The sequence below is a fragment of the Carcharhinus amblyrhynchos genome, chromosome 1, assembly GCF_965287045.1.
Source record: "Carcharhinus amblyrhynchos chromosome 1, sCarAmb.v2.hapA, whole genome shotgun sequence".
Lineage (NCBI taxonomy): Eukaryota > Metazoa > Chordata > Chondrichthyes > Carcharhiniformes > Carcharhinidae > Carcharhinus > Carcharhinus amblyrhynchos.
The window spans coordinates 55,561,200-55,581,172 of NC_137324.1; the positions used below are offsets into that span (position 1 = coordinate 55,561,200).

The 19,973-nt window shown below is 41.3% G+C and overlaps 1 protein-coding gene across 1 annotated transcript in view; it reads left to right on the forward strand.

Moving 5' to 3' along the window:
* Positions 1–19,973, forward strand: part of LOC145339304 (urea transporter 2-like) — a 39,922-nt gene that overhangs the window by 13,336 nt on the left and 6,613 nt on the right. Inside the window, exons 4-8 of the mRNA XM_080183765.1 lie at positions 1,376–1,504; positions 13,412–13,604; positions 14,613–14,760; positions 16,478–16,612; positions 18,794–18,843. Of these exons, the coding sequence (XP_080039891.1) occupies positions 1,376–1,504; positions 13,412–13,604; positions 14,613–14,760; positions 16,478–16,612; positions 18,794–18,843 (655 nt within the window). The remainder of the gene's footprint in view (positions 1–1,375; positions 1,505–13,411; positions 13,605–14,612; positions 14,761–16,477; positions 16,613–18,793; positions 18,844–19,973) is intronic.

Consider the following 19,973-nt stretch of genomic DNA (forward strand, 5'->3'; position numbering starts at 1 on the left):
GCCCATCACTTTCTCAAGAGCAACTAGGAATGGACAATTTGGGCTGGCCTAGCCAGAAACACCCACATCCAGTGAATGAACAAAAAGATAAGCCACCCATTAATGTGGAGGAAACAAAATTAGCTCAACGAATTGTGATCTACTGTATTGTCACATGTGTTAAAAAATAGCTGATATCCCAGGTTTAGTTGAACAATGAAAACATTTGTAAAACAGCCAGTAATCCCTGGGTCAGACTGGAGTCGGACAAGTACAATGAAGTTTTTGTAATCTTTGCAAAAACAAGTAAAAAGTGCTCAACTTGAAATGTCCGGTGGAGCTTGAAAGAGTCTTCAGCTTCTTAATTGAGATCTTCAACATGTATTACATTCCAACTTTTTAATGCCAAATTGATGCGATTGTCACCAGGTTACATTGCCTGACTATTCCAAGAGTTGCAATCTGCCGAACTGTCTGCGTGGACCAGCCCAAAGCAAACATGGTGGGCAAATCATCTGCTTTGTCCTGTACTTTCCATCTCTTATTTTTGATGCTGCTCATCACTAATAGTGATGCCTGAATGAGCTGTAAAATAAACCAGCTGCTCTGGAAAAACAAAAATCTTCTCAAAGGTTCATTTTACGTGGTGCTTTAAAAAAATCTAAAGTTCGGAAATCACAAACCATTTTTGTGACACTACTTAATAACCATTTTCCCAAAGAGGAATCCAAAAAAATTGCGTGATTTAAAATCAATATGTAATATATCCTGGTGCTGCTAATCATGTGACTCACAATGGTTCTGTGTTGAGATATTTATTTTGTAGAACGTAGAACACTACAGCACAAACAGGCCCTTCGGCCCACAATTAGCACTGATCATATCCATACCTACCAGGCCTATCTATAACTCTCAATCCCATTAAATCCCATGTACTCGTCCAGAAGTCTCTTAAAAGACCCCAACGAGTTCTCCTCTACCACCACCGGCAGCCGATTCCACTCACTCACCACCCTCTGAGTGAAAAACTTACCCCTGACATCTCCTCTGTCCCTGCTCCCCAGCACCTTTAAACCTGTGTCCTCTCGTAGCAACCATTTCAGCCCAGGGAAATAGCCTCCGAGAATCCACCCTATCTATACCTCTCGACATATTATAAACCTCAATCAGGTCGCCTCTCAACCTTCGTCTCTCCAGGGAGAAAAGACCTAGCTCCCTCAACCTATCCTCATAAGGCATGCCACCCAATCCAGGCAACATCCTTGTAAATCTTTGCAATTGCGTTTGTTCATTTTGTTTGCTTTGGTAAGAATCAAGATGATTTTGCTAATAGTTTAAAAATATATGGAAAACTTCCATTCCAAAATGTTAATGTGTTTTTCTTGCAACATTTTAGATCTGCGATTGCAGCAGGGCTTTACGGATACAATGGAACACTGGTTGGTCTTTTGATGGCTGTCTTTTGTGACAAAGGAGATTGGTACTGGTGGTTATTGCTGGCAGTGGTCTTCACATCAATGACATGGTATGTTAAACATGTCTACCTGGACTCATTATTGAAATTACACTTACAATTAAATTTGCACATTCTACATTCAAATTTTCAGACCTTTCAAGTGCGTTTTCTTCCAAAGGAATGACTTGTTGCCTATAATATTGAAAGAGTCTAATTCACTAATTCATCAGTACTATTACTGAAATATTGTGGCTGAGGTGTTTAACTGTAGGAACCGTATTCTGAGAATATAACTTCAAACTGTGGAAATTGTTGTTAAAATCTGGTGCACTAATGTCTGACTATATGATGAGCAGAATCCTACAGCTTTATTTTTAATGACTCCAGCATTTCTTTAAACAAATACTCAAATTGGAAGTGTTAATGGCATTGCGAAGCCAATTAGAAGGTGAGCCTTCCTTCCAGTAGGTCAGCAGTTTTGAGTGCATGATCCATCTCAGTCCTCTCAGGTGCCCCCTGGCAACCAGTTTTCAGCTAACTTGATTCACTTCACATGATACAGCTCAAGGCACCATTTACAATAAAGGCTCTGGGCTCTGGCAACATCCTGTTTAGCTAAAGACTTGTACTCCTGAATTAGCAGCATCCCTATCCAAGCTGTTCCTACAATACTGGTATCTACCAGGCCAGGTGGAAAATTGCCCAAATCCCTGTCCACTGAAAGTAGGACAAAACCAATTTAGCCACCTACCACCCCATCAATTTACTCTAATCGAGCAAAGTGATGAAAGATACCATCAAAAGTGCTATGAAGCAGCACTTAAATAACAATTTGGGCTTTACCAGGGCCACTCTGCTCCTGACCTCATTACAGCCTTGAGTGTCTCCAGAGGAGCATTGAAAGTGCCTGCTCTTGATATCAAGGCAGCATTTGACCCAATGTTTATTAAAGAAACCCTAGTAAAATTGAAGTCAGTGGAAATTGGGGAAAGCCCTCCACTAATTTGGAGTCATACCTAGCAGAAAGGAAGATAGAATCCCTATAGTGCAGAAGGAGACCATTTTGGCTCATCAAGGCTGCACCCAGAATCGAACCCACCAGTTAATAGGTTCTGGGCACCAGTTAACAGATTCTTTGTAACATTTCCATAAAGCTGGGGGAGTTGGAGTGTTGAACCCTACTACTCCACCTCATAATCAACTCATCTCTTACCCAATCCAAACCCCACTCCTGGAAATTATCTGAGGGTTATTGTCACAATTCAGTGATTTGAAGTGAATTGCTCATTCGGAGAGCTAGTCAAGGCAAAATGAGCCAAATGGCCCTTTCTGCGCTGTAACAACTCTGATGTTTTTTTTTCATGGGCTGAGCTACCTGTGGAGGTGTAACAGCTTGTCCCAGAGATGTAGATGAGGCCACAGGCCCAATTTCAGTATAGTCTCCATCCTGTCTGCTTGGAAGTGTGCTGCCTGTGCAGAGCAGAGTTTAGACCCAAAAGAGATGGATGGATTAATTTCTACGTTTAGATCAAAGAGTTGCAAAGCAATTTAATATTGTCAAATGTTTAATAATCCTTTTAGGAGTTACTTTCTCCTCATCCATGAGAACAGCAGATCAGAAATATGTGTGCACGCACAATTTTCTAAGCGAAACTGATAAGGATATCATAGGTGGCTTTCCCACGCACTTGGGTGCATTCCCAATGGAGAAGTTACCTGCCAGGAGCACAAGTTTAAATTTTATATTGGCTTCCAATAAATTAAAATGATATGCAAAATTGATTTATTTTTCTTGTATGCATCTATTTAAAATTAATCAAAAGATTTTTATAAAATAAAAATCAAGATAATTATCAAAATAGTAATGGTAGATTGCAATCATTTTAGGAAATTAATAACATGAGTTAAATGTGAGTTCAAACATCACTGGTGGTAACTTGGTTTGGAAAAGTTGAGTCTTCACCAATAGTCTGGATGAAACAGCATAGAACTGGAGAGTGAATTTACCTGCTGGCTAAGTGCAGTGGAATGTACAACCAATTGAGATACAATCAAATAGCAAAGTAAAGGGAAATAATATAATCATTCAACCTGAAAATAGCCCAACCACAAAAATAACTGCAGTTTAAACAACTGAAGGGAGATTGTTGATAGCGATATTTAAACTAATCTCTCATCTTTAGAGGGGATTAACAGAGGAACGATTAGAGCATTTATAGAGAGAGAAATTCTTTTATGGGAATAAAGCCAACATCCTCTTTCTGAAGAAAAGACAGCAAACACAAATTATGCACTTTACAAGAATAATTTTGCCTTTTTGGGATGTGGTTGTATATATTTGGTACAATCCAATCATTAGCAAATCTGGTAATGTGGATAGGTTAGGACCGAGATGAGAAGGAATTTCTTCATTTTAGAGGGTTATAATCATTAGAATTCTCTACCCAGTGAGGTATGGATGTTCAGTCTTTTAGATATTGAAGAACAAGATGGATTTTCTGATCTCTCAGGGAATCAAGGGAGATGGGGAGTGAGAGGAAAGGGGAATGTGGTTAGAAGATCATTCATGATGAGATGGAGTACAAGAGAGAGAATCTGGTGAACTAGTGGGATGACAATCTTTCCCTCAATGTCATCAAAACAAAGGAGATAGTCATCAACTTCAGGAAGTGTAGTGGAGGGCGTACCCATGTCTATATCAACGGGGACGAAGTGAAAATGGGTGAGAGCTTCAAATTTCTAGGTGTCCAAATCACAAACAATCTGTCCTTGTCCCTCAATGCCAATGCTATAGTTAAGAAAGCCCAACAACACCTCTACTTTCTCAGGAGGCGAAGGAAAGTTGGCATGTCTAACTACAAATCTCTCCAACTTTTGCAGATGTAACATAGAAAGCATTCTTTCTGGTTGCATCACAGCTTGGGATGGCTCCTGCTCTGTCCAAGACTGCAATAAACCATAAAGGGTTGTGAACAGAGCCCAGTCCATCAGTCAAACCATCGCTCCCATCCTGTCTACACTTCCTGCTACCCCGGGAAAAATGACCAGCATAATCAAGGACCCCAAGCACCACAGACATACTCTTTTCCATCTTCTTCTGAAGAGAAAAAGATACAAAAGTCTAAGGACATGCACCAACTGACTTAAAAACAGCTTCTTCCCTGCTGCCATCAGACTTTTGAATGGACCTACCTCACATTAAGTTGATCTCTCTCTGCACTCTATCTATGACTGTAACATTAGATTCTGCACTTCTTTCCTTCTCAATGAACTTTGCATTGCCTGTACAGTGCACAAGAAACAATACTTTTCACTTTATACTAATAAATGTGACAATAAATCAAATAAAAATAATATCAAATCAAAACAATCACTGAATATCAGAACAGGCTTGACAGTCCCTGTGGTCTTCCCTGCTTCTAATTCTTATGTACTTCAGATTTTATCTTTTTATTTTCAAACACCACTCCAAGGTGTCTATTTTCAAAGTAATACGAGGTAACCTTAAGATATGAACAACTGTTTCTGCCCAAAATACCTGGGGCATGTAAATTACTGGAAATAACAACATTGTAATGGAGTATTGTTGAAATTAATCAAAGAATGATGCAGTATAAGGGGTTAGTTCTAATTTTGCGATATGTCAATAAGACAGAGTATACATCATCAGAGGAAGGGGGTGCAATGCTTTCTTTAGACCTCATGATGAGGAGGCTACTTAAGTAATGTTCTAATGAAGTTAATATTTTCCTTACCTCAGCAGACTGTAAATATTCTGTGTCAGCTTAACAAGGTCAAGAATATTATATGGTGGCAGCAAAAGAAAGAACAAAACTAATAGAACATAGAACATTACAGCGGAGTACAGGCCCTTTGGCCCTTGATGTTGCACCGACCTGTGAAGCTGATCTAAAGCCCATCTAACCTAAACTATTCCAATATCATCCCTATGTTTATCCAATGACCTTTTGAATGCCCTTAATGTTGGAGAGTCCACTGCTGTTGTAGGCAGGGCATTCCACGCCCTTACTACTCTGAGTAAAGAACCTACCTATGACATCTGTCCTACATCTATCACCCCTCAATTTAAAGCTATGTCCCCTTGTGCTAGCAATCACCGAAGAAAAAGGCTCTCGCTGTCCACCCTATCTAATCCTCTGACCATCTTGTATGCCTCTATTAAGTCACATCTTAACCTTCTCTCTCTAACGAAAACAGCCTCAAGTCCCTCAGCCTTTCCTCCATAAGACGTTCCCACCATACCAGGCAACATCCTGATAAATCTCCTCTGCATCCTTTCCAATGCTTCCACGTCCTTCCTATAATGCGGCGACCAGAACTGTTCGCAATACTCAAGTGCAGCCGCACCGGAGTTTTGTATAGCTGCAACATGACCTCATGGTTCCAAAACTCAATCCCTCTACCAATAAAAGCTAACATACTGTATGCTGCCTTAACAACCCTATCAACCTGAGTGCCAACTTTCAGGGATCTATGCACGTGGACACCGAGAGATCTCTGCTCACCTACACTACCAAGTATCTTACTATTAGCCCAATGCTCTGCATTCCTGTTGCTCTTTCCAAAGTAAATCACCTCACACTTTTCCACATTAAACTCCATTTGCCACCTCTCAGCCCAGCTCTGCAGCGTATCTATGTCCCTCTGTAACCTACAACATCCTTCCACACTGTCCACAACTCCACCAACTTTAGTGTCATCCACAAATTTACTAATCCATCTTTCTATGCTCTCACCCAGGTCATTTATAAAAATGACAAACAGTAGTGGCCCCAAACAGATCCTTGCAGATCTGGTAAGTCTTTGCTATTACCAGAAAGCTTTAAGCAAATTGCAGGCCTTCATCAAGGAGAAATGTGGCTGTTCTGAAGATTTATTAGGTATTGCAGTGCATTGGGCCTCAGTGAAATGGAGTGGCATGCTGGTCAGTATACCATTATACACAATGGGTGTCTGCACAGATGAGTCATTGCACAGTCTGAATCAGGCAAAGGATTAACCAAGACAAAGCTACATACTATGAGGTATTGGAGTATGAAGCTATGTATGAAGTGTCATCCAAGGGCTACTTCAATCTGCAAAAAAAAAGCAAGTTAAATTTAACAAATGTACTCAAAGACAAAGGGAAAGTATTAATACATGTATAAATTATCTGAATAGACTTACAGGGAATATGAACATGGCAACGTAAAGGATGAAATAATCAGGAACAGAATTATTGTTGGAGTCCTTAATGAAGCATTGTCTGACTACTTGCAGTTAGTAGATGATTTAAACTTAAAGACAATTCAGCAGAGCAGACAAGCTTGGGTCAGGAAGCAAAGTTAATCTGTGATTTGCTTAAGTGAGGGAACTAAAAGCGGTTGATTTGAGTGAAGTATGTTAAATTTAAAAGCAGCGAGGTGGCACAATTGTTAACATTGCTGCCTCGCAGGGCCAGGGACCCAGTTTCAATTTCCGGCTTGGGCCATTATCTGTGTGGAGTCGACACATTCTCCACGTGTCTGCATGGGTTTCCTCCAGGTGCTTTGGTTTCCTCCCACGGTCTGAAAGACATGCTGGAGAGGTGCGTTGGCCATGCTAAATTCTGCCTCGTGTACCCAAACAGGTGCCAAAGTGTGGCGACTAGAGGATTTTCACAGTAACTTCATTGCCTACTTGTGACACTAATAAATAAACTTAAAAAGCTCTGTCGTAACAGCAGACGAGGCTAAAGGGGTCGCAGACCAAGTATATTGGAAGACAGAAAGCAAGACCTGAGTCCCTGGTGAATAGCCCAGGGTGTCGACTACTGTTCCCTCTCCCTTTGGGTAGCTGAGGGCCCTAGCCTCACTCCTTGAAGGGAAGGGAAACTTAGAGGATATCGAGGTGCCTAGTCTCCCCTCACGTTGTTGCCTTGGGTGATTTCATGGAGTGGCAGGCCCACACTGATCTTTGACAGAAACTGGGAATTCAGCTGGACAAGGGTACTCCATAGCATCTGCCATCCTTTCCATGGAAACTGCGAGGCATACACATGTAGGCACTAAATATGGAACAGAAGTCCCAGGTGCACAACTAAATCAGGGCTGGATGATATGACATGGTGACCTGTTGGCCTCTGTTGCAGGAAACACACTTTGTCCCTATCCCCTCATCACGGGGCTTAGTCCCAGATGGGAGAGTGCCGTCCACCCAATGTTTTCCTAATGTCAGCAGACTCTATAAATATCCTGGGTGGGATTTTCCAGCCACACTCGCCGCAAAACCAGAAAACTCTGCCTGAGGTCATTGGACCTTTTGCATGGTCCACTCCCACCTACAATGATTCCCATGATGGGCAGGATGGAAAAACTTGGCCCTCTGTCTTAGCACAATGAGACCAAAAAGATTATACAGGATTCAGCAGATCTGGGAATATGAGATAAAAACAAAATGTTGGGAAAGAAAAAAACAACAGATTAGACAACATCTCTGCAGAGGGAGAAAAAGTTAGCATTTCATCTGAGATTTCATGGGAACTGGAAATAGTTTGTGACTCAGTAAGTTTTTTTGATCGAGGTAGGTGGGACAAAGGCAAAAGGAATGCCTGTGGTCGGCTCGAAGACAGGAGAGGTTGAATGACCAAAAAGTCAGTCCTCCAGGGCTAAAGGAAATGACGGTGAGACAAGTAATGAAACAAAATAACCAAAAGGTGTGCCTAGAATAGGCAATGTAATTGGCTGAAAGAAAAAGAATAATCAGAACAAACAAAAAAAAATGAAATGGAAGTGGGTGTGGGAGCAGAGTTTAAGGTCTGACATTGCTGAACACAAATGTTGAGTCCAGAAAGCTGTCAATGCCTAACTGAAAGAGTTATGTTCAGCAGTTGCAATGGCTTCTGTAGCTAGTTGTTGTGTACCCTTCCAGTTGGACTCAGCAGGTCAGCATGGTTTGGTGGAAACAGCAGGTAAGTTGCTCCTCATTAGTTCTGTGGTTACAATGCTTGAAGATTGCCTTGATGCTTTCCAAGAGAACAACAGTTGATTTCTGGATACTTTCTTCTTTGTTTTCCCTTGACCACAAACCCTCTCTGACAGTATCTCTCAGCATTCAACCTGGTGTTTCTGCAGAGATGGCTTCCACAGTCTATCTTAATCCCAACCAGATGGCTGGTATGTCAATTTCAAGTGAGCCATTGTGGCATCAGGAAAATAAATTAACCATGCTGGAGTCCCTGTTGAAGTATCTCCTGTTCCCTTGGAGACTAAGATGTCTTCACACTTTTAGAAGATTGAAGACCGTCTTGCATTTTAATCGTCCTTTGATCAGTTTGGGAGATGAGTGCCTGACAAGGTCTAAACAAAGTTAGAAAAGTGCCAAAATGTCCAAACCTTTATTTTGAAAAAGCCTTTTAAACTCAATTTAAAGGTTTGAAAGCAAATGGAATTTAATGTTGGCAAATGTGAGGTGGTCCACTTTGGTAGGAATAATGGTAGGAAGGACTATTACTTACGTGGTGAAAAACTGCAGCAGGCGACGATGCAGAGGGACCTCGCGGTCCTTGTGCATGAGTCGCAAAAACCCAGCCTGCAGGTGGTCAGGAAGGCTAATAGGATGCTGGCCTTCATAGCGAGGAGGATTGAATATAAAAGTAGGGAGGTCTTGCTGCAGCTGTATAGGGCACTGGTGAGGCCGCAGCTGGAGTACTGTGTGCAGTTTTGGTTGCCGCGCTTACGCAAGGATATTTTGGCCTTGGAGGGAGTGCAGAGGAGGATTACTAGGCTGATTCCGGAGTTGAGGGGGTTGAACTATGAGGAGAGGCTGAATAAACTAGGCTTGTACTCGTTAGAGTTTAGAAGAATGAGGGGAGATCTCATTGAGACGTATAAGATGTTGAATGGGATGGAAAGGATAGAGGTGGAGAGGCTCTTCCCGCTCAAAGGACAGTAGGGCTAGAGGGCACAGCCTCAGGATAAAGGGGGGGCGGTTTAGAATGGAGTTAAGGAGGAACTTCTTCACTCAAAGGGTGGTGAATCTCTGGAATTCTCTGCCCATTTGAAGTGGTGGAGGCTGCCTCGCTCAATATTTTTAAGACGCGGGTTGATAGGTTTTTGATAGGCAAGGGGATTAAGGGTTATGGGGAGAGGGCGGGAACGTGGAACTGAGCCACGACAGATCAGCCATGATCTTATTGAATGGCAGGGCAGGCTCGAAGGGCTAGATGGCCTACTCCTCCTATTTCTTATGTTCTTAAATGCGCAATCTCAAAGTGAATAATTTGAGCAATGGGAGCTGTATTCGTATTCTGCAATTCACACCACCTCATAGCCAACAATCAGCCAATTTGGAGATGAGGTGCCATCACTATTGCTGTTGCATATAAATTACATCCCACAGTTAATCACAGAATCCTCCATGTCAATCCCAATTTGGAAAAGTGTCACTTCATGAAGATGTTTAGAACATAAGAACATAAGAAATAGGAGCAGGAGTAGGCCATCTAGTCCTTCGAGCCTGCCCCGCCATTCAATAAGATCATGGCTGATCTGAAAGTGGTTGTTTCACTTACCCACCCGCTCCCCATAACTCTTAATTCCCTTATCTATCAGAAATCTGTCTACCTGTGATAAACATATTCAATGAGGTAGCTTCCAGCGCTTCAATGGGCAGAGAATTCCAGAGATTCACTACCCTCTGAGAGAAGTTCCTCCTCAACTCTGTTCTAAACTGACCACCCCCCCTCCTCATTTATTTTGAGGCTGTGTTCTCTAGTTCTTCTTTCTTTCCTTTCTAAGTGGAAAGAATTTCTCTCTGTGAATTGCAAAAACTCAGTCTGCCCTATCTACCCCTTTCATTATCTTATGTCTCTATAAGATTACCCCTCAGCCTTCTAAACTCCAAAGAGTACAGGCCCAATCTACTCAATCTCTCCTCATGAGCTAACCCCCTCATCTCCGGTATCAGCCTGGTGAACCTTCTCTGTACTCCCTCCAAGGCCAATATATCCTTTCACATGGGGACCAAAATTGCACACAGTACTCTAGTTGCAGCCTCATCAGTACCTTGTACAATTGCAGCAAGACCTCCTGCTTTTATATTCCGTCCCCCTCGCAATAAAGGCCAACATTCCATTTGCCTTCTTGATCACCTGCTGCACCTACAAACTGAGTTGTTGCAATTCATGCACAAGAATCCCCAGGTCCCTCTGCACAGTAACATGTTGTAATTTTTCACCATTTAAATAATAGTCCATTTTACTATTATTCCTTCCAAAGTGGATAACCTCACATTTGCCAACGTTATACTCCAACTTCCAGATCCTCGTCCACTCACTCAGCCTATCCAAATATCTCTGCAGACTTTCCATGTCCTCCATACAATTCGCTTTCCCACTCATCTTCATTCATCAGCAAACTTTGTTACCCTACACTCGGTCCCCTCCTCCAGGTCGTCTATGTATATAGTAAACAGTTGAGGCCCTAGCACCAATCCCTGCGGTATGCCGCTAGTCACCAATTGCCAACCAGGAAAGCACCCATTTATTCCAACTCTCTGCTTCCTGTTAGGTAACCAATCCTCAATCCACACTAACACTTTACACCCAACTCTGTGTACCTTAATCTTCTGTAGCAACCTTTTGTGAGGCACCTTATCAAATGCCTTCTGCTAATCTAAAAACACCACATCCACTGCTTCCCTTCTGTCAACCGTACTCATTACATCTTCATAAAAATCCAGTAAATTCATCAAACACAACTTTCCCTTCATGAATCCATGCTGCGTCTGCTTGATCGAACCATTTTTTTCCAGGTGTCCTGCTATTTCTTCTTTAATGATGGATTCCAGCATTTTCCCAACTAAGGACATTAACCTAACCGGCCTGTGGTTACCCACCTTTTGTCTACTTCCTTTTTTAAACAGCAGCGTAACAGTGGCTGTTTTCCAATCCACCGGTATGTCCCCAGAGCCCAGTGAATGTTGATAGATTACTACTAACACGTCTGCTATTACTTCTGCCATTTCTTTCAGTACCATGGGATGCATTCCATCCGGGCCCAGGGACTTGTCTACCTTTAGTTCCCATTAGTTTACCAAGCACTACCTCTTTAGTAATAGTAGTCATTTTAAGGACCTCACCCCCTACAGTCCCATGACCGTTAATGTTCGGTAAGTATTTGCGTCCTCTACTGTGAAGACACACAATTTGTTTAGGCCTCGGCCATTTCCTCGTTTCCCATTATTAAATCCCCTTTCTCATCTTCTAAAGGTCCAACATTTACTTTAGCCACTCTTTTCCTTTTTATATATTTGTAAAAACTTTTAATCAGTTTTTATATTTTGCGCCAGTTTAGTTTCATAATCTATCTTTCCTTTCTTTACCGCTTTCTTAGTCGTTCTTTTTTGTTTTTTAAAACATTCCCAATCTTCGAATTCCCCACTAGTTTTGGCCACTCTGTACGCATATCGGTTTTTAATTTAATACTCTCCTTTATTTCCTTTGTTATCCATGGCTGGTTATCCCTTTGCTTACATTCCTTCTTTATCACCGGAATATATTTTTGCTGAGTACTGAGAAAAATCTCCTTAAAACACTGGGCTGAATGATATATGGCAAAAATGGATCTGTATTATTAGGGGCAATGAAGTCCAGAACGGGATAATATGGTAAGCGGCTGAGCCTACAAATCGAGACTTATCGAGAACCACTTTTTCAAATTAAATTTAAATGTTTTGTTAAGCTTGTTGAATTGACAAGTGACTAATTGACTGGAATAGTACATGCTGGGAGCAGTAATACACTTACAAAGTGTGAATCACGTCATGTGGTGATCTTTCTTTTTCACTGAATGGTGTTAAAGATAACCAGCTGGATATTTAGTTTGACCTCTGCAGTTCAGGCTGCTGTGATTGCTGCTACCATTTGCTACTGGATGTTATGTTAGGGGTACCTTTGCTGCTTTAAGGCTCCAATTAACTACACCTCAGACAGGTTGGTTGGAAAACATATGGATAGTGATACCTACGGGAGACACATCCTTCAGTGAAATAAGAGAAGATGGAGGAGATTGAAGGTAGTCAGGGGCAGGATCGTGCATGAGAATGACAGACCAAAGCCGGAGCAAGTCTCTGATAGAGACATGATGCTGCACCAACGGAGGCACAGAGCAAGGAATTGTGCTGCCAATCAAGTGTAGCCAGAGAATGAGTTACTTTCAGAAGTGAGACAGTGCCGGAGGAGGCTCGAGCTCTCCAGAGATGCTCTCTGTGAGATGCTGGCAGGGAAGATGGCTTCCAACTGCATGTGTGGTGACCCAATGTCAGTAACTGTAAAGGTGACCTTGCACTGAATTTCTTTGCCACTAGAGCCACTCAAGCTGTTTGTGTAGATCTCAATGACAATGCAGCCTGCTGGTAGGTCAGTACATTGCATTCTCCACAGACCACCACAACAACCTGAGCGAGCCACAGATTCACTTCATCAGTGACCTTTCATCATAAGGTCAGAAGTGGGGATATTCACTGCACAATTTTCAACATCATTCAAGACTGCTCCAGTATCTGAGGAGTCTGTCTATATGTAGTAAGATCAAGACAATATACAGACTTGAGTTGACAAGTTCCAATAACATTCACGCCACACAAGTGCCAGGCAATGACTATCTCCCACAAGAGAGGATCTAATCATCATCCCTTGACATTCAATGAGATTACCATCACAGAATTTCCCATCATCAACATCTTGAGGTTACCACTGACTAGAAACTGAGCTGTGAGAGCCTGACATTGTAAGGCTCAGATATGTCAAGAGAGCTAATCCTTTGCCTATAAGGGATGTGCTGGGAAGTCTCTGCTCCATCAAACTGGATCTCAGTGTCCATCCCAGTTGCTCTGCATTTGATAGGAAACGGGTTGGTACTGGTGCTTGCGTTGCTTTTGTTGCTACTGGGGCTATTGTATCTTGTATTTGTACTAAAAGCAATTTTTATTTTTCAGCCCTGTTATTTCAAGTGCTCTGGCCGCTGTGATGGGAAGATGGGAACTACCTGTTTTCACCTTACCTTTTAATATAGCTGTTGGCTTGTTCATGGCTGCAACAGGACACAATAACCAGCATTTTCCTCAGGTTTTTATTGGACCAGTTACTTCATTGCAAAACATTACATGGTCTGATCTCAGTATTCCAATGGTAAGAGATATTATATTTCATTTTATAGTCTTTAAACATAGTTCAAGATGGCAAACACATAGCAAAATATATGTATTCAAATCTAATTAATTTGAAATAAGCTTATATACTCATTCATCCGTAATTATGATAACATTTACCTACATATCTGTAAGGTCATTCACTTCAGTAGCAAAAATAGGAAGGAAGGTTATTAGTTGAATGGGTGTAAATTGAGAGAGATGGATACTTGTTCTTGTGTATCAGTTGCTGAAAGTAAGTGCGCAGGTACAGCAGGCAGTAAAGAAGACAAATAGTATGTTGACCTTCATAGCGAGAGGATTTGAATATAGGAATAGGAATGTTTTACTGCAATTGTATAGGTCATTGGTGAGGCAACATCTGGATTATTGTATGCAGTTTTGGTGGTGTTATCTGAGGAAGGATGTTATTGCTATTGAGGGAGTGCAGCAAATGTTTATCAGGCTGATTCCTGGGATGGAAGGTCTGTCATATGAGAAGAGATGAAGTCGGTTAGAATTATATTCACTGGAGTTTAGAAGAGTGAGAGGGGATCTCAGAGAAACTTATAAAACTCTAACAAGGTTAGACAGGGTAAATTCAGAAAGAATGCCCCTAATGGGGGGAAGCCCAGAATTGGAATCATACCTTGAGGTAAGGGGTAAACCTTTTAGACTAAAGTGAGGAGAGTTTTCTACACCCAAAGGATGGTGAATCTGTGGAATTCACTACCACAGAAAGTAGTTGAGGCCAAAATGCTATATGATTTCAAGAAGAAATTAGATACAGCTCTTGGGGCTAAAAGAGATCAAGGGATATGATCATCAAATTCAATACCCTGATCAGGGTATTGGCAGAGCACGCTTGAACAATCGAATGGCCTACTCCTGTTTCTATTTTCTATGTATGTCATCATTTTTGCCCTGATTGTCTATTTCACCAACTTGCTTAACAACTTTCACATTGCATAAAAGTCACTTCATGTCATTCTGTTTCATTTTTATTCAGCTTCTGAGAGCTATTCCAATAAGTGTTGGACAGGTGTATGGCTGTGACAATCCCTGGACTGGTGGTATCTTCCTTGTTGCATTAATCATCTCCTCACCAGTCATATGTCTGCATGCTGCAATTGGATCTTGTGTGGGTATATTGGCAGGTATGACTATATTGCTGCTTTCTGACTTGGAAGTACATCAGGGTTTCATGTTCAATGTTTATTCATATTCTTTCTCGGGCAAGGACAGCATTTGTTGCCGATTCCTAACTACTCTGGATTACGAAAACACTTCAGAGGAGCCATGCTATTTTTCAGTATTACAGACAGAAGTGTGATTAATTTAAACAACCCTAGCTTCTCCTCACTGCCTGTCCCTAAACAGAAGTGTTGTTGATTTTTGATTTCTCCTTGAAAAGTGGTGGTGGATTTTCCTCAACCTTTCAGTTTGAAGTGATTCAATCCTTTATTAATAACCCCACAGCAAACTTGAGCTAAGATAAAATAAGAGTTAGTTTATTTTGCGCACTCAAAAAAAAGTCTAAGTTTATTTAGTAGTGTCACAAGTAGGCTTACATTATCACAGCAATGAAGTTACTGTGAAAATTCCCTAGTCGCCACACTCTGGCGCCTGTTCGGGTACACCAAGGGAGAATTTAGCATGGCCAATGCACCTATACTGTGAGGCACCTGTGCTAACCATTGTGTCACCGTCCCACCTGTGGGAGGGGTTTTGCAATGTCTGCCACATTTGTACTCATAGAATAAAAGAGGGCAATGAGTAAGAAAGGGATACAGGGCAGGACCACAGTAGAAATAAGAGTAATGGTTTCACGTGAGTCCAGGGTCCAGAATCAAAAGTTCGATGATGCATTCCTTCAGAAGTTAATTAAAATTACTGCCAGGTGATCCAGCATTTCAAAAGCAAGGACGTCATGATAGAAGAAGCCACACAGAGATAAATTTAGTCTTAATGGCACTGATACAGGAGTTGTGATGTTTCCAGTCATACACAGTTTACATGAGGGCCAATCCACCTGAGCAAAGCTCTTTCTGTTGCTACCTGTTTGATGGTAAACTGCTGGAGTTCCATTCCATGTGGCAATATTACAGGTTCTGGCAGCTTGTGGGGGAGGTCATGTGACATACCTTCCATTTCTTCTCTTAATATCAGGAACAAAACAGACACCTAAGCATCCAACAAGACAAGTGATTTATATAGTGCCATTGAGCAATACAGCACAGAAACAGGCCCTTTGACCCAACCAGTCCACACCTACCATGGTGCCCTCCCAGCTAGCCCCAATTCCCCACGTTTGGTCTACATCCCTCTAATCCTTTCCCATCCATGTACTTATCCGTTAAGTGTGTTCATTCCTTGCCCAAAGGGCATTGTATAATATTAGACTAGGCTGCTCCTTAGTTGACCAGGGGGTATCTCAAAATTTTGTAAAACGTTGAGTGAAATCTTCAATTAAGTGCTTTCCACTTGTGGTTGAACCCATTGGAGATATTGATCTTCTCCAGTGCCTGACGTATCCTTTGATAAATGCACTGCGCAACTCATAATGCCAACGGCAGGAACAACTCTTTAACAGTGCTATTTGAAGGCCACATTCATCACAGAGCTTACCTCTTGGATTGTTGGTTAACCTCTGGGAGGTTTTCAGCCTACCCTCTGACATAAAACTGCATCCTGCTGCTCTTTCACTTGTTCACTGTGCAAAAGTGATTATTTAAGTTAGTTAGTTTTCAGTGTTAAGTAGTCTAATATATACACATTAGATACACTTGCAGCAAAGCAGATTCAAAATAACTAGCAACATGTAGGGAACTAAGCCGTTACATATTTTATTTTGTTTATTAATTTGCCTTACAGGATTATCCCTGGCCTCACCATTCCAGAAAATCTATAATGGATTTTGGGGCTACAACAGTGTTCTGGCCTGCAGTGCTGTGGGAGGAATGTTCTATGCCCTGACATGGCAGACTCACCTTTTGGCAATAATGTGCTGTAAGTAGAAACAAATCTTTGTCACCACGTAGTCACAATCTATTATAATTATTTTGTTGCAAAATTAATGTTAACCACAAGTAAAGGGAGGAATAGTCCTTGAAGAAAACCAGATCATCATTCTGGCCAATTTCACATAATTTTTTGACCACCATTTTCTACCTGTTTTTCTTCATGACCATCATCTCTATGGTACAATGTTGTTATGGTTCCACTCCTACCTGACACAAGCTTACACCACTACACCACTCCAAACCACTTTTGCTCCCTTGCTTGTATATCATCTACATGCCTCCTCTCTCCAACATCAAGCATGGGCTCACTTCCACATGCACTTTGGCACTCACCAACCTTTACACCTGACTTTCAGCATCTTTGACTCCAGAGCTGTGTCTGAGTGTCTAATTTTTTTAAATGGGACGTGGCCATTGTTGGCTGGCCCAGCGTTTATCACCCATCCCTAATTATGCTTGAATTGAGCGGCTTGCAAAGCCATTTCAAAGGGCATTTTAAGAGTCACCCATACAGCTGTGGGTCTGGAGTCACATGTAGGCCGGACCTGGTGAGAATGGCAGATTTCCTTCCCAAAAGGGCACTGACGCAGTAAATCAGATTTTGCAACATTTGACAATGACCATCATTAAACTTTTAATTCCTGTTTTCCCAAAGATCATGTGAGTATCCCACCAATGAAGTTTCAGCCTCCATCATGGGACAAGACTCTTGTCAAACTCATGATGATTTTCTGTGTGACTATGACAAAGATAAATTTTCCTCCTCATCCTTCTGTCTGCAGCTTTTAACACATTTGGCCGCGCCATCTGCTCCTCACCTCTCTCCTGTGGTCAACTTTGCATGACAATCACCTGGTTCTATTCATCCCTATCTGATTGTAGCCAGAGGACTGCTAGCAATGGCTTCTCTTCCCTTTTACGTACTTCAGGTATCTGGCAAGGCTCTATCCTTTGAATCCTCCTATTTCACATCTACACATAACTCCTCTGTGACATCATCCAAGCACCAATTTCCATAAGCATGCTGAAAACATCAACTTTTCCTTGCCACTGCCACACTCATCCTCTCCACAGTCTCTACTGATATCTAATACTGGATCAGCAGATATTTCCTCCAGTTACTGTCTCCATCCCTCTTCTTCGCAACTGTTTGAGCCTGAACTGGATTTTTTTCAACCTTGGTGTCGTGTTTGACCTCAAGGTGGGCTTTCAAACACATGTCTACATCGTTATTAATGCTGGATATTCTCACCTCTATAATATTGCCCAAGATCCTCGCCAGAGCTCATCTACTGAAACCTTCATACATGTCTTTGTTACCTCTAGTCCTAGCTATTATAATGCAGCCCTGACTGGCCTCCCACTTTCTACTCCTGTATACTTGGGGCCAAAATTCTTCTGCAAGCTCACAACAAAATTCTCAGCATTGTATTCAAATTGCTCTGTGGTGTTATTCCTCTCTATCTCTGTAATCTGTTGCAGTCCTACATATATCTGTGCTCCTCTTTCTCTTAAGTATTTCTGATTATCATTGCTCCACCATTGGTGGCCATGTTTTCAGTTACCTAGGTCCCAAGCTCTGGAATACCCTCAGTAAACCTCACCATCTCACTTTCACCTTTTAAGTCCCTTAAAGCCTACTTCTTTGATCAAACATTTGGTTATTTGTTTGAAAATCTCTTTGCATGACTTAATGCCATATTTTCTTTTCTAATGTTAAAGTGAAGAGCTTTGAAACATTTAGCTTGATAAAGTTTTGATATGAATACAAAATGTTTCCCCTGGGTGGATGTTCTCGAATAAGAGGCCACACTCATGATATGGGGTAGCCCAATTAAAACTGAAATGAGGTGAATCAGCGTCACTCACTTGGAATTCCACAGAAGGCCATGGAGGCCGAGTCACTGAATATGTTTAAGAAGGAAGTAGATAGATTTCTAAATGTTAAAGCTTGTATTTCAGCCAGTGTCTGTTTCCAAAAATTTTTCAAAATCCATCTCTCTGATCCCCACCACATTCCTTAAATTTCCTTTTCCTTAAAGACGTTAATATGCTTCAACATGAAGACTAAAAGACAGTAGATAAACATCTATTGAAATGTAATTATGTAAAAAAAAAGCCAATATTTTCCAAGTATAGTTAACACAATTTTCTATCTTCCCAATAGCATTTTTCTGCGCCTATTTAGGAGAAGCACTCATGAACATAATGTCTGTGGTAAGTCATTGCCATTAATCGTCAAGATGTTGATGCATTTATCATTACATTGAAAGAGCTTGTGGCATAACCTTAGTCTGGACTTGAACACAATTTTAGTGAATGCACAGTTTTAGGTTACAGAATAAATGAGAAGAAGTGGCTTTTATGGTCTTAGTGTTAAAAACATTTTGCAAAGCACAGCCAATTAAGTATTTTTCAAAATGAGGTGAATCTGAACCCACTCAATCCATCCATTTGCACAGTGTTAAAGTTTCTTAGTTTTGGTTCCTTCTTTGTTCCTGTTTTAACGTAGAAAAGATGTGGAGATGCCAGCATTGGACTGGGGTAAACACAGTAAGTCTCACAACACCAGGTTAAAGTTTTAATGCCGGCATCTCCACATCATGACTACTATCAACACCACAAACTGCCGGATCCAAGCGGAGAGGATCTCCAAGAAGATTGTGCATATCGATACAGACATCAAATTCTTTAACCTGGTGTTGTGAGACTTCTTACTTAATGTAGAAACTGTAGCTATCAATTTGCATACAGAAAGATCGCATAATTCTGAATGAACTAACTAATCAGATAATCTGTTTTGGTTGATGGTGAACTAATTCACATTGGCCAGGAAGAGGAAAATTTTCCCGGTCTTGAAAAGCACCGAGATCTTCTTTGCCCACCAAAGAGGGCAGAGGTACTTTGGTTTAACATCTTCTCTGAGAAGTGACACCTCAGACAATGCATTACTCTCTCAGTACTGTGCTGAAGTATCAATCTACTTTGTGTACTCAAGTCTCCGGAGTGGGGCTTAAACCCACAATCTTCTGACTGAAAGATGAGAATATTATCAACAGAGCCACTGCTGTCATCAATACCATTATAATGTCATGAAGGTGTGCTTCATGCCAAATGATTTTTAATCCACAGGCTGGAAACCTGAGTTGAACTTATAAAACCAGACCTTTTAAAAACAGAGATAAAGTGACTTGAACTCGCAGCCCAAGATGACTAACCCAAATTTGCATTTCTATATGTTCACATTCCAATTCATTGCAGTGAAGTCAGTCTGTCATCCATGAATGCCTACTGCTGACAGATTTCTTAAAATAATCCAATTTGGCATTATAATCCCCTGAAGAACA